General features: G+C 47.1%; 5 protein-coding genes across 5 annotated transcripts; 3 read left to right on the top strand and 2 right to left on the bottom strand.

Annotated features, from left to right (window-relative positions):
* Window positions 1–4,083: 4,083 nt before the first annotated feature.
* On the bottom strand, window positions 4,084–4,748 carry FPOAC1_012233 (uncharacterized protein; the record flags this gene model as incomplete). Its single annotated transcript, XM_044856591.1, has 2 exons — window positions 4,084–4,487; window positions 4,541–4,748. The coding sequence occupies 2 exons, from the start codon at window positions 4,746–4,748 to the stop codon at window positions 4,084–4,086; spliced, it is 612 nt and encodes a 203-aa protein (XP_044703904.1).
* A 984-nt stretch (window positions 4,749–5,732) lies between these two features.
* FPOAC1_012232 (uncharacterized protein) lies at window positions 5,733–7,525 on the top strand (the record flags this gene model as incomplete). The annotated part of the gene is made up of 5 exons (XM_044856590.1): window positions 5,733–5,800; window positions 5,861–5,943; window positions 5,997–6,577; window positions 6,623–6,782; window positions 6,837–7,525. 5 exons carry the CDS (start codon window positions 5,733–5,735, stop codon window positions 7,523–7,525), a joined length of 1,581 nt encoding a protein of 526 aa, XP_044703903.1.
* A 416-nt stretch (window positions 7,526–7,941) lies between these two features.
* Window positions 7,942–8,345, bottom strand: CYT21 (Ribosomal protein S16, mitochondrial; the record flags this gene model as incomplete). The annotated part of the gene is made up of 2 exons (XM_044856589.1): window positions 7,942–8,209; window positions 8,269–8,345. The coding sequence occupies 2 exons, from the start codon at window positions 8,343–8,345 to the stop codon at window positions 7,942–7,944; spliced, it is 345 nt and encodes a 114-aa protein (XP_044703902.1).
* A 348-nt stretch (window positions 8,346–8,693) lies between these two features.
* Window positions 8,694–9,983, top strand: FPOAC1_012230 (uncharacterized protein; the record flags this gene model as incomplete). Its single annotated transcript, XM_044856588.1, has 7 exons — window positions 8,694–8,705; window positions 8,758–8,866; window positions 8,988–9,053; window positions 9,103–9,197; window positions 9,457–9,553; window positions 9,601–9,829; window positions 9,881–9,983. The coding sequence occupies 7 exons, from the start codon at window positions 8,694–8,696 to the stop codon at window positions 9,981–9,983; spliced, it is 711 nt and encodes a 236-aa protein (XP_044703901.1).
* Window positions 9,984–13,393: 3,410 nt separating this feature from the next.
* FPOAC1_012229 (uncharacterized protein) lies at window positions 13,394–13,679 on the top strand (the record flags this gene model as incomplete). Its single annotated transcript, XM_044856587.1, has 2 exons — window positions 13,394–13,474; window positions 13,539–13,679. 2 exons carry the CDS (start codon window positions 13,394–13,396, stop codon window positions 13,677–13,679), a joined length of 222 nt encoding a protein of 73 aa, XP_044703900.1.
* Between the last annotated feature and the right edge of the window lie 1,352 nt (window positions 13,680–15,031).

The raw sequence follows: 15,031 nt of genomic DNA, 5'->3' as shown, positions 1-15,031 counted from the left end.
GTAGGTAAAAAAGGTAAGGTGGTAACGGATTTTATGTGACACAGTCACAAGTAAGACGGACGGGACAAGCACGGAATCAGGGGAATTGAAGCACAGCCAAGACCTGTTCCAGCAGTAGAGATTGTCCGTATTTGATGGTTGTGTAACGAAAAGAAACAAATATATCAATCAATGATATAAGATGAGAAGAATATTTGGTTGTTGAGAGGGAAAAGGAACAAACACCAATTGTAGGTAGTAGAAGAGATGAATAAGAACTCGACTGAACCGAATTGGACTGTGACCGACCGTAATTGCTTGGTTCAGGGCAGTCCAGGACAAGTTATGGATCGGGGAAATGAAAGGCGCTTGGTGACCCGGGATGCTCTGAGCAAATCAAATGACAACCAGCAATCCCTGTAAACTGTGGCGCTTCGTCTGTTCTTTGGCGACTATCGATAAAATAGATTGGATTTTACTGCAAATGGTCGAAGGGGGGCCGTGACAGGGTGGATTTCTACCAGAGGAAGAGCGGGTGTCTTTAAGAAACCGAGTTCGTAATTGGGTCAAAGGTGCTGAATTTGATGGTTCGTGATTGTTTCGTTTCAATATTATGTGTAAATGTCGTGATGTATTGGTGCTGCTGACATGTGGAATGGTCTGGTCGTTGCAGTGACTTAAGACGAAAGGAAAAGGAAACAGCGGAAGCTGTGCATTGAAGAACGGGGACCCTCTGACTTATCTACAGTATTAACCGCACATTCACAAGAATGGCTCATGGGAATTCCGCTTGTGAATTCCGCTTGAATGCAAGATAATGCCTTGGTGACCCCAGCCTTGGCTTGGCGTCCAGCACAGCCTATATCGTCACATCAGACAGAGGCGCCTTTGATTGGAATTTTTTATGACTCACGATACCCAGTATGACATTCAGTCTGTGGCTGTAAAATACCTTTGACTATCCGAATGGCGGATGACTTTCCTTTACCCCGTATTGTTTGAGGTTTGACCAGGGCAGAAATGGTCGTAGTCTATTGGGTGGCTGTAAGGGCGAAGGTCATCGCGGAAGTTTCATCGATGCCGCTCAAGCACAGAGCCACGGCTCCCCCTACAGAGGCTAGTGGGTAACAGAAGAATTGACCTTGGGAATTTGGGGTACAAAAATAAATAGCCCCAGGAAGTCGGGTCTAACTAGCATAAAATGATCTACTAATTTCGTCTCCTATGCTTCTAGCAGCCAACTTTTCTAGTACCCTGATGCTAGGTATCGTTCGCACGTGCGCCTCTCTAAACCATTTTTCATCGTCGAGTGGCTGGTCCCTGATGCCTTAGTCTAAGACATGAGCACCTTTTTACTCTCTTGTGGCTATCATCCAAAGACATTATACTGTCAGGCTCAGATCTGTCTGATATATCGCTCGCGATTGCTTGCATAAGACCCCAGCAGCGGCTGATCGTTCACAACGGTTCCATTGGATCGACACTGCTTAATTCGACAAAGTAATTGATCCGTGCGAGTACATGTCATACAATACGTGTGCATCATATCTGTATTCTCTATTCCGCTCTCCAAGAATTAGCCACCATCTCAAACCGCAACTCTTTGATCCGTAGTAGTTCAAGTGGTACGCTCGTATCTTGGTCCTCACTTGTGACCGGCTGCCTCTTTACCCGCTGAGCTCTAACAGCCCTAGAAACACATTTTCATCCCATCTTGTGCCACTGTCCGTGCCTCTCCCTCTCCCTCTGCCTGAGCCTGTAACTATTGGTACCAATGGAAGCCTCCAGTTTCTTTGAAACCGCCTCTCCCCTGTTCTCAAGGTGGGTCTCTTACCCCTGGAGCCGTCAAAACTGGAAAGCGAATCGCAAAGCTACCATTTTAATTTAGCTTGATCTTGACCACCACCTCCAAGGTACGTATATATTTACGAAAGCCAGACCTTTCTCATCGACGCGTGGCTTTGTCTTTGTCCCTCAAAGATCGACTGCGCTATTCGGCTGATCGCTGGTCTTGAATTGAGACACTGACACTGACAGCGCAGCATTGCTTGTGGAGAATGCTCCATCAGTAGCTACCTACCTAGGTAAGTAGGAAAAGCTTGGGCTTGGGGCCTTGTTCCAACGGTTGCTGGTGCGTTGCTGATCATCAGAGTTCTGTGGGGTTAGCCTGGTGGGAAGCAGAAAAGTTGGTCTCCCAAGTCTTATGGTACAAAAATAAGTAGTCCAAGAACTATAGTCTAGGGAGCATAAGCTGACCTAGTAATTACGTCTCTTACGTTTCCAGTAGTCAACTTTTCTGATACCCTAAGACTAGGCAAAGCCCAAGCTGGTTGCAACAGCTTTTACATGGACGTCTGCAAGTGATGTTTTGCAGTTTTGAAGAAACAGGACTCTGTATCGTGTTTGGGGCCGGTGGTTTATGTTGTCAGTTTGGTCAAAATGGTTATAATTGTGACTTACATTGAAACTGGACGACTCAGTTAACGTGAGGTGTGTTGGCTGGCATATGTCAATTTGAGTTTGGATATATTAAGATTCTATAAAGAACTATGACGACCACTGCAATGGAGAAGAAAATGAGCAATCCTCAATATTGAACATAAATTGGGCGATGTTATAAGGAAAACATTTTGTATGTTGTGCAAGCGATGAAGAACTCGAGGTTATATATGCACATATGATTTCATACACCAAGTTGTTTAGTATTAATCATTTGATAAAACAAATACCAACAAAGATGCAGAGAATTGGAGGTACATAAGGAAGGAACAGCTCGATGAGGATTATACTAAAGTCAAAGGTATTGTACATGTGCTTAGATGATGACCATCTGTTTCCTAACAGTATATACATACATCAGTATGCCACCTCTAACTCTCGATATGTTAATTCTTGGCCTCGTAATCATGATATCTAGTACTATTACTGACGCTTATTTTATCTACCTGTATATGTTTCTTATCCTAACCAGTAACCCTCTGTTTCAAGCACAATTGACCTGGCTTGTGATGAACAAACCGAGACGCTGTTGAAACATGGATCAAATCATATCCGGGGCAACACCACCTCTACACAATGCGAAACTATTGAAGGCCACTCTTCGCTAATCCGATCGGTGTTTGTTTCTATCAAAGCGTCAAAACGCACATGAGACTGGTTTTCTGTCGACGTAAACGCATACTGCTAGACTGCGTGTGGAATCAAGCCGGCATCTTGAATTCCGAAACAGTCCTCATACAGTTACTACCATGAATGGCATGACGTACACAGCCCTCAAGATCTGTAACCTGAAAGATGTCATAACCGGTGGGCTGGCACTAAAAGCACAGAGCAGGTCGATGGAAACGAACACGATCCATCGACCTTGCTTCTCTGAAAGTCTGAAACCCGGCACATCCTGACGGTACAGTCAGGACGAACCGGTGGAGACTTTTTGGAGACGACACACTGTCAGAGAAGACAGAGAGAAATAGAAAGTAGTGGGAAGAAAAACGAAAATAAAGAGAAACCACATCGAGTGTATGGTTTCTCGCTGAGAGATGAAGAGTGATCTTTTTCGCTTCGATATGGAATTCAGCAAGTGGTCTCCTGGATACTAATCAGAAAGATTGACAAGTCCAACTAACTAGACCACACAATAGGAATTTCATAAAAATATTTGGTCTTTATATTTCGATTATGTGGACATCGTGAGTATATTCACTGGGGGATCACAGTAGAGGTTAGATACCTAGGTTTGGATCCGTACTTCATGAACCCCCCATTAATAGAGGAAGTTGTTTGTAATGCAAAGTTTAAAAATGCATTATCATAGCAATGGTTGACTAGGTTTAAAAATATGAATGTTATCGTGGCTGATCGTGATAATGTTTTGATTAGAAACAGGCCATGGATGGAGCCTGTCCACCAAACAATACATACATCAGACCCCGACCATCATATGCAAGTTGGAAACGCGCATGAGCTTTTCAGTGAATAAATACGTCATTTCCAAGATGTTTGTCTGTGTAATTTCGTTACAAACAAGTCCTGGGTTCTATACAATACGATTTTAAGCGACCCTTTTTAAGCAGTGTCTGATCTGGGGTATCTTCAAATATGTCTTCATAACTCATCTTCAGCCTCCTGCTCCCGCTCTGCCCTGCGTACATGCCGCTCGACCAACTCCACGCGAGACTCTAGATCTGCCATCGCCTTGGAATTGGTCAGAACTCCTGTCTCGTACCAGGCTCGCACGGCCACCTCGCTTCGCTGTCGGAGGTCTGCTATCTCAGCAGCTTGTGCGATCTGGGTCGCCTCGATCGCCTTCATTCGATCTTGCAAAGCTACAAGAGCTGCACTGTCCGTGGGGTCGGGAATAGGACTATCCTTAATTGCGGTAAGGGATGATAGAATGGCAGGGAAAGATGAAGCCGAGGCAAGAACAATGGATTGAAGGGCATCGATGTCGAGTTGTGATGGTGGTTCTGATGGCTCGGGTGCATGAAAGAAATCAGGATTGGCTCGATCTGTGGAGGATAAGTAAGCACATGTTTAAATGATAAGGTTCAATATAACATACAAATCTTCATAAGCTCATGATAGTCGCGAAAGTCGTATAGGAGCTTGGAGAAGCGCCGCTCGAGTTGGCCGATCTGATCAGTCGCTGACCGATCCTGAGCCAGCGCTGGTGATTGGGACTGGCCATAAAGAAGATGCTCGACACGCAGGAGTCGCGACTCCAGTAGGTCAAGCGTAGAAAGGGTCGTCTCGTCCATAGTGGTGGCCATCGTGACAGCGAGCGCGCGGCACAAGCGCGGGACCTCAAGGTAAGGTACGGTAAGTACCTAAGGTATTGGTTTGAATGATGGAGTGGATGCGGTCAAGGGCGAAAGTGGGGGGTCAGGAGGATGTCATGAAATTGTGAGACCTGCAGGATCAGTAATTGCTGTAAGATAAGTTGGGTTTTGGGAGTAGTTTTTTAGATTGAATCAGAAAATGAATGTAATTCCAAGGTTAATCAAAATCTACTGCTAGCAATAAGGGTATCATATTTTGTATTAGTAGACAAACCATGGCCATCATGAGAACGTAAAGTACCGTACTGGAGAACATCTAATGTTCTAACTATCCCCTGAAGCCCTGAAGCAGTTCCCCAGATCAAGATCATGGCTTGTCTAAAAACCACTTTGATTGGCCATCTCACCTTCTTGGTGCACTACCATTGGCTACACGAGTTCGGCATAACGTAGGTCTCCAGTAGCTCCCCCCGTTGTTTTTATTTCCAAGGATCGTGGCAGGAGCCGACTGTGTCTGTGTCTGTGTCAGGAATTCGTACTAGACCATCTCCTGACTGTTTCTTCTTCCTCCTGCACCTATTTCATCCACAACAGCCTCGTTGGCACTTGGCTCGTGACTTGGCTTGTTGTGATCTGAGTGTTGAACCTTTTGTCTGTCTGTCAGGGGCCTCTGTGCCGTGGGACGGTGGAAGTGCAAGCACTCACTGACCCGATTGACTGACGCAATTCGGTCTAGACCTGCCCAGCCTACCAACTTTCCGACTTCCCGCCCCCGTGCCTAGTCAGCAACTTATCGGACTTGAATCCCGAGGAACGCAGCGATAACGAAGTTGCATAACTGCAGCTCGACTTGCGACTACACACTCATAACAACTTGTCTACCTGTAAAACAACCATCAAAATCCTTACAATCAGCTCCGCCCATTGCGATCGCGCCGAACAATCGACGACACTCTATATTCCTTTGTCGTGTTAATGACGAACTACTCTACCATATCTGATGGAAACGCTTCTACAACAAGAAGTGCCGGCGACATGTCAAGGTGAGGAGACCCGCCGACACCGGCCATGGTGATTATTATCGCTCATAACTGACTCCTCAGACCTCGAAATCGCGGTCATAAGGATGGCGGCCATGGCGGCCAAGCCACCACGATCAGCAGTGTCGTAAACCTGCTAAACACAAGTACGTCTCATGTTACTCGACCGACCGACACGATGCTAACATGGAGTGTGAAGTTGTTGGAGCTGGTACCCTTGCCATGCCCTCTGTCATGTCCCACATGGGAATCATGCTCGGTGTCATCCTCATTGTGTGGTCTGGTTTGACCGCTGCTTTCGGTCTTTATCTTCAGTCTCGATGCGCCCGATATCTCGAACGAGGGACAGCTTCCTTCTTTGCCCTGTCGCAAATCACATACCCCAACGCCGCCGTTATCTTCGATGCTGCAATCGCGATCAAGTGTTTTGGAGTCGGTGTATCATACATGATCATCATTGGGGATCTCATGCCTGGTGTGGTGTTGGGCTTCTTAAGCAATGCTAATAGCGCTCCGTATCTGGTTGATCGCAACTTTTGGATCACTGCGTTTATGCTCCTTATTATCCCCCTCAGCTTCTTGCGGAGGTTGGATTCCCTAAAGTACACCAGTATTGTTGCGTTGGTGTCTATCGGATATTTGATTGTCTTGGTGATTTATCACTTTGCATCTGATAAGCATGCTGACCCTGGAAGCATCAGAGTAATCCAATGGGGTGGAGCGATCGAGACATTGAGCGCTCTGCCTGTTGTGGTCTTTGCCTACACTTGCCACCAAAACGTATGTAAACTGAACTTAGCCATTGACCACAGCTGACCTATTTAGATGTTCTCCATTCTGAATGAATTGAAAGACAATTCCCCTAGAAGTGTTGTCGGAGTTGTTGGTACCAGCATTGGATCTGCTGCCTCCATTTATATTGTTGTGGCTATTACTGGCTACCTCACCTTTGGCAATGCCGTTGTTGGCAACATCGTATCGATGTGTAGGTCTCCCCATTTTGGTTTGGTCATGATAAAACCGTAACTAACAAGAATAGACCCTACCGGAGCTGCTTCGACAATTGGCAAGGCTGCCATTGTTGTCCTTGTTACTTTCTCGGTTCCATTGCAGGTTCATCCTTGCCGAGCTTCATTGGATGCCGTTCTGAAGTGGCGACCAAACCGCAATTCATCCAACAATGGCCGAACTGCGGCACCACTGTTACCTGCATCGCCACCTGGAGACCACGGGAGCACTGCTCCTATGTCTGATCTTCGGTTCGCTGTCATTACCACCTTTATTCTTACTTTCGCCTACATGACTGCTCTTTCGGTCACCAGTCTTGATCGCGTCCTGGCCTTTGTTGGCAGTACCGGATCAACTTCTATCAGTTTCATCCTCCCCGGCCTCTTCTACTACAAGATCAGTAACCCAGACAGTACCTATCATCAAAGATTGGTCAAGGAAGACGATGATATCGACGAAGACTCTTCCACTTCCGACGTGGAAGAGTCTGCTGCGCTAGCTCAGAGCACAACTAGTGTTCGCAGCGGCGTCAGCGTCGCTAGCAATGCCAGCACTCGCAGCAACCGAAACTCCTGGCGATGGCGGCGCAAGTGGCGCTGGGATCTCGAACATATTGAACACCACCATCTACGCAGAATGGCACTTGCTCTCGCTATCTATGGAGCCGTTGTCATGTCTGTGTGTCTCGTACTGAACATTTTCTTTGCCGTCACTCATTAAAATGTTTCTTTTTATTTTCTCTCACGGCCTTGTTGGGATAACATATGTTGGATAAAGGCGTTGCAAAGACGAGGGCATGTGCTGGGTTTTCTCATTTAGCGACTCATATTCCATAGACAGCTTTCGATGTGTTTAGACATGGTATTGGGTAGCGCTTCAATACAAATAGTAATAGCGACAAATAACTTGGCTGTGGTGAATCAAGCCGTTTCCAACGCAGGTATATAGTACAGTCTCATCTTTAAAGCGACATTGGCCTTTATCGTCTGCCGAAGATCCCCGGTGATCGTCTGTGTTGGTGCTCTCGATTTTTGCTGGCTCATTCAAATCGGATGACATCGATCCCCAAACCAACGCCTCGAAATGTCTTTTCATACATTATCATACAGCCTTCCGGACCTTTCTTGCATTTTTTTTTATGGAATTCGGACCTTTGAACTCTCCAAAACACCCTTTGACTGTTCCTTTTTGGGGCCGAAATCCTTCTTTGGTAGATACCCAAGCATGGAGAGCAATCGCCATGCTGTATCTGTAGGCTGTGCACCAACACCGATCCAGTACTTTGCACGTGCCCTGTCGATTTGAATATCCTTGTGAAGTTTTCCAGAATCGTCGTAAGGGTCGGCTTTGGGAATCGGGTCATATGTGCCAATGACTTCGAGCGGCTTGGAGTTGCGAGCCGTTCTAGACAAGTTTGTTAGTGTGCGTTCAATTCGGGCCACGATTCGATGGGTTAAGCGTACCGAGCATGGGCGACAACGATGTTGTAAAAGGGCTGATTCCGACGCCCGAAGCGGGCGAGACGGATCTTGACAACCATGGCGGCGATATGGGGAGACTTGACAACCACGATTGATAGCAATCGCCTACGCAGATGCTATTGTTCTGACGATTGGGACAATTTCAAAATCGGATTCGGCGTCTAGTTTCGCCGGTGTGGCTGCCGCTTGGGTGGATCACAATGGTTGATGTGGCTGTGCTATCTAACGATGAAGGAGCAACCTGCTGAGTGATGTCAGTCCCTGGACCTTCCAACATTTACTCACTGACGACATACGGAGGCTACTTGACTTTCACATCATCGGAATTGCTACGCTGATCCATTGTTGTTGCGATTCCAACAAAATCATATCGAAATCTAGGCAGAACAAAAGATTCAAAACACACAATGGCGATTAAAGTAAGCGATAGAAGTTACAGTATCCTTCTAGCTCACTTACTGACTGCCCTAGACACTGGGAGCCAAAGCTGCTGCTGCTCTTGATCAAGAGCTTATGAGCACTGGTGCATTCTCACTTGATCAGCTCATGGAGCTCGCTGGTCTTGCTGTTTCTCAAGCCGGTAAGTTGCTCAAAAGTCTGGATACGTCTTACAGGAGTCTTTATAGCTTTTGTATCGTTTTGTGTTGCATCATATGGCCTAAATCTGTATTCTACGATGTTCAGCCTGCTAATATCACCAGTGTACCGCCTCCAACCCCTTGAAAACGGCCGCAGAATCCTCGTTGCTTGTGGACCTGGAAACAACGGTATGCTTCTTTCACTGGTGTGTCGACGTAAAGAACTGAATAGTTTCAGGCGGTGATGGACTGGTGGCTGCCCGCCATCTCCGACAGTACGGTTACAGCCCGACTGTGTTCTACCCCAAAAGAAGCAAGAACGACCTATATCAAGTGAGTTGTTGTTTTTATGTGATTCTTCACTATTTCACCATGGATGATATTGTGGAGTATCATCTTATACCGAGGATCTCGCGATCCCGCAGTTGTATTGTTTTTGTAATTCCTCTGCCGGTTGTTTTCTGCCACTCCTGCGGTAACGGCTGAACAGCATTAACTGGTGTATCGTTCAATCGGCGTATCCAGCCTTTTCCTCACCCCTCGCCTCGTTTTACATGCTTGAAAGCTGAATTGTCGCTGACCCTGTTCCTAGAGACTTGCCAAACAACTCGAAGACCTCGAGATCCCTTTCATCGACGATTTTCCCCTGGCGCTGAAATCGACAGATCATGTTGTCGATGCGATTTTCGGTATGTTGTACTCGCTTGACAGCAGAATCGTCTGACTCTTCAACTAGGATTTAGTTTCTCAGGAGAAGTTCGAGAGCCATTTCCTGTAGTGATTCAAGCACTGCAAGACACTAAATTGCCGGTCACATCGGTTGATGCTCCATCGTCATGGGATATCGAAGATGGTCCACCAAAGTCTGGGCTCGGTAGCTCCTTCATGCCTACGGCACTCATTAGCTTGACAGCGCCAAAGCCACTAGTGAAGCACTTCAAAGGCCGACACTTTATTGGAGGACGGTACGTACTGGTGTCGCAACGGCCGACTCGAGTAACTAATCTCCAACATAGATTTGTAACTCCGTCCATTGCCAAGAAATTTGACTTTGAAGTTCCGGAGTACAAAGGTATCGATCAGGTTGTTGAGGTTGAAGTATCCGAGCAGAAGCTCTAAGAGGATAGTCGAATTGGCCATGATTCGAAAACAGGGGGTTTTGATCACTACCCTTTATCTCTTCTGGATAGCAAACGTATCACATAATCCGACAACCTCCCCTCAAACTATTTGGACAGACTGGACTTGGGCACTGCCCGTCTCGCATCATATTCCGGAGAAATATGACGCCTTGCGGACATACAAGTAATGGCGGACGGAATAATTGACAAAATTCGACATAGACGAGATACTCTTTCCCGCAGACGTGGCATGCAGCCGAATGCTGCGTGCACATTTATCTGTGAGCTCGAGCCTTGTCCTTAAAGTCCGATTGGGTGATGATCAAGCCGTCGGTTGAGAAAGGGTAGACCTGCACCAACGACATCGACAATGGCGTGGAAGGATGGCGTATAGGTAGAGGAAAGAAAAAGCAAGCTGACAATTCGCATAGGTGGGAGATGGCAGGCTCGGATGAAATGGTAGTCGTCGTGAAACAGAATTTCGTTCAAGGTCAACAGAGAACTGATATAAAGAGTGTGGCGTCGAAACAGAAGTACTGCTTTGACAGACTACAGACGTGGTTGCCAGTTGCCACCGAGGCTTAGTATGTCCAGTGTGTCCAGTGTATCCAGTATGTCCAGGTAGCCAGGGGGGCTTCAGAGGGGGGAGGGGTTACAGGGACCCAGCGGGAGCTCAGAAGGTAAAAAAGACGAGTCCACGTCAGGTTGGTTGTCTCGGCCCCGGGCGACGTTACCTGGAAGAGTCGTGGCAAAAGAGGGACATGACGACTCTCGGGGATGGTGCCGCACTGATGATGGTACAGGTACGAAACAGAAAAGGGAACAAAAGCATGCGATGGCGAGGCATTTTGAGGGAAGTAATGTTAAAATCCTGTGCGTCCGATGAGCAGCAACTTTTGGTGGAAAACACTACCTTACTCTTACGCTTGTCTGATGAAGGAGTCCAGGAGCCGGAGCATTTGCTCCTCGACCCGCATGACAGGCGGGGTCTGAATGCAGCGCTTGCAAAGACGTACTGTTTGGATACACACGGATCCGCTTTTATTTTCCCATGTAGAGAGAACCAGTTCCTTCAGGAACCATCTCGAAAGTTAGTCGAGTCCTTTACAGTGCAGGACAGTACAGCACATGCCTCCCTATATGATCCATGGTATCTGTCTCGTTGTCTCTTGATGGCAGCAGTAATAGGTATTGATGATGCTGTCATTGACCCCGACACTCCAGCGTCGGCCAACAACTTTAAATGGTGCTACAGTTGATCGGCCTCGAAGGGACAAGCAAGCCTTTCCGACTCGCCAATTTCTTACAGCATTGACTCGCAAAAAGAGAGATTGGGAAAGAGTCTCCAGAAAAGTGAAAAAAATTCAACGGTTCAGAGTCCCAAAGATTCAAGCGCAATAGGCTAATTGTTGATATCAGCGAGAATATGGGATGGCGCCGCTGGCTAGTGGTTATTATTGACGGCTTGGCTTGACAGGCTTGATAAGCCCACGATGAAATGGACAACCAACGGTCACAGTTCAGCGAAATGATTTGATTCAGGGTCGACCTGAATGAACTAAAGGATCCCGACGCTACGACCGCCAGGGTCCTCGTGGGTGTGGCCCACGATCTCGGGACCCACGATCGCAAATGGAGAATTGTTGCGGCAGATCGAACGGCGTCCCGTCATGTCTTTAACCTGACTGGCTGACCGCAAAGTGCTCATCAATTCAACGGGGCCAAGCCACCCTCAAATTCAGCTCGAACTAATCCATACAGGTACCCCAGCTGTAGACTACATACCAAAGCTAAATAAGAAGAAAATGGTTTTGCGGCACAGTGTACGCTGACTTACTTGACAACCTTGTTCAAAAGACCTGCGCCACAGGTCAGGTACGGTGACAGGGTCCTGTATCACGACTCTCTCCTTTAATTGAGGGACCAGACTAGGGATAAAGTTTCCGAATCTTCAATACGGCCACTAATTGAGCTACTCAGAATCTTGTGCATGGTCTTTGTGTCTTGATCCCTGTCAAGAAACAGTTTTTTAGGAGTGGGAGACTTACATATGTATAGTCCCCTTGGCAAGCCGGGTACCGATACCCTGGTCCCGTCATCGGGTCGAGAACGAGGTCGAGATCGTCAAAGACCTGACTCTACAGCTTTATTGCCTAACAACAGCAGCCACAGATTGCAAGAAAGACTATTCCCAGGAGGATCGGGGCAAGTCACAAGATGTTGAAACAGCCTCGTTGATCTGGAATAATAACACGGGTAGTCGCACGTGTCTTATCATTCCGGTTCGGTTCGGCAGAGATGAAGCCTCTCCCAGGCATGTTGCAGCGCACATTAGTAGAAAGGTGCGACATCCTCATGAAGCCCTAGCAAAAGTCAATTGGGCCAAAATCCCAAAGACGGGCGCGAGCTTAAGATAAAGCTACAATCCAAGACACCATGCATCTGAAGCCCAAGGCAGAGCCACTCTCAGCTGTCAGCAGGGGTTGGCTAAGAGAAGGGTGTGTTGGTGCCCAATCTTTGCCTTTTTCTCTCTTCTTTTCCGCGGCTCAAGCCTTGGGAATGATGCTTTGCATGCATGATGGGCATTGGTTCTTGGCTTGTAGATTGCATTTCTAGCCATTGTATCCGTACACAACGGATACAACGCGGAGTATAGCACGCACGAGGCCAAGACCCCTGCAATCGGATCTCGAAATGAAACGGTAACCAGTCGTCGTTTGTGCCCCAGACGGTTCGTATTCGAGCTAATGGGGTCAACTCTAGCTCTTATTTCACACAGATGGGGTCATCAAACGATTACGTACCCGCCAAACAAGAGAAGTATGTAAAAAACGTGAGCGGTGAGTATTTGGACACCGGAAGTGTCCGCTCCAGTAATACCACTGGGCGATTCAATTGGCTATAAGAGTCGTGTTTGAATAAGGCTCACCCCTGTTAATGGACAAGCTCCCAGATGGCCTCAGTGGTCAAGTCGATTCAAGCCAAGTCAACTCGGAGAGGGTTTTCCGGCGCGGATCATAACGTTGTTGATGCATCATTGCCCTAGCGAATGACGCATATTCGTTCGCCATGGACGCGATTTGCAAACCCCGTAGGGTTGCATAACATGGAGAATTTGGGAGAATTAGATCTCAGGGTCTTTGCTCCAGGCGGAGAGTTTCCTCCTTCACAGCATAATCCATTCGAGTCCAGTCAAGCACCGCAACAAATAAGCCGGAGCAACCTCCGGTTCGTGGGGTTGTTTTATTCATTGGCCAGAAAGAACAGAAAAAAGGGTTTAAAAAATTAAACGCGTCACAGCAGGGAAATCTCGGTACTGGAACTCACACTGTGTTTCATTGTTCTTTACCGAGGTGTCACCGGCAATCAATTTTGGTGATGATCCCCAGTTGCCTCATTGACGTCATAATGCCAGAAGATTCTATGCACATGAAGATTCGAGATTTCTCAAGCACCATCTTTCAATACTTCATCAAATACAAGTCTACTGTACTTGGAACTCAATCTTGGCCCGAGTATTGTTCAGATTTGACCCAGTTAACCCAGTCAACAGTCTATCGCCATAATCACGCCTTCTAACTCCAATGCGCAGCCCAACTATCCGTATTTCACAGTCGACCATCCCATGAAGAGTATAGAACCGGCCAGCTTTGCTTTATGTGCATGCTCGCATGCAGATTCGGTTCTCGAATAGGGATATGTATGCGTTTGTATACGCAACGTCACTCGCCTTGCTCCGCTGCTGAGCCGCAATACCCTATCCAATTGCCTAATTCATCGTTTAAGGACTCCACAGGCTTTTATCTTTTCGATGCTAAAGTCTACGAAATTCTTCATCTCCATCCTCGCCTTGTCAACCTCATCACGTACATCAAGGGCGGGCCCGTGACTCTTCTCGGAGCTATAGCTCCTACCTGATCAGAGATTGTGACGACTGATAATGCTGCCCTGATACTTTAACATATGGGTGTAGCTATTCTCAGGGGTTCAAACAACCCAACTTGAGGGCATTAACGGACGAAATCAACAAGTCAGCTTATGCAATTCCACAATTGGTAATGGACGTTTCTTTCCTGAGTCATCCCATATGGAAGCCGAGTTTCCTACCATACCCTGCCCGTCCGTGAGCGAGGTACTGTTGACGATTTCAATGTTGTGGCGGGTTAGGTCCAGAGAACAGACCCTTGGACATTATTGATGATATGCCTAAAGTGGATGCATCTCAGACAACTAACTAGGGATTTGGTAAGTTGATAGCTTGTCGGCCTGACAAGGAGCATGGTATAGCCGTGACTGGGAACGTTACGCGGCTGATGGAGACAAGCTCAAGAGTCAAATTGGTCAAGAGGATATCTTTTGTGGCAATACTTCTCGTCCTATATGAAGACACTTGTCGAATTCCAATGGGAAGTTCAGAACCTACTCCTACCAGGGGGAGACGTGTCGTCGGGCTGTGTTGTCAAGATAGTGACAAACCACTACATTTGAAAATCATTCGACTTGTACCGGTACGGGGCGAGAGAAAAGCACGGATAACATCTCCTCGGTGAGTCATAGCTCTATCGACAAGAATACGAAATAGCCCAGACACATGTATCGTCTGATCGTCATCTACGTTCGAGACAACTTTGAACGTGACGGGCCTCGTCATGGGGTGAATGGAAGCAACAGGGGTAGTAGGTATTGGTCTTTAGGACGCGATGAGATAGCCCAAATGGTGGTTTGAACCGAGCAGTGAAGAGCCAGTCATAACCCAGCCTGGTCGAGATTGAATATGCCATTCATGGCAATCCATCGACTCATCAGTTCAAATATCGTATATATAAGCCTTGGGGGAATGTCCATAACAGATATTGCTGACCGCACCGAGCTGTTGATGGTCTTGATTAAACCCCTTCTACACGGAAACTCCAAAGATATTTCCAAGGACCGAAAAGAGGTACGTCAGTGAAAGGTCTTGGAGCATAAATTGTCAGTAGAGACCGCATATGTGTTGGAATTCGTTTCAGGGCCACTGTAGTGAATTGTTCAATTTATTTGCGTTAG

This window comes from Fusarium poae, chromosome 4 (assembly GCF_019609905.1).
Source record: "Fusarium poae strain DAOMC 252244 chromosome 4, whole genome shotgun sequence".
NCBI lineage: Eukaryota > Fungi > Ascomycota > Sordariomycetes > Hypocreales > Nectriaceae > Fusarium > Fusarium poae.
This window is presented reverse-complemented; position numbering and strand designations above follow the sequence as displayed.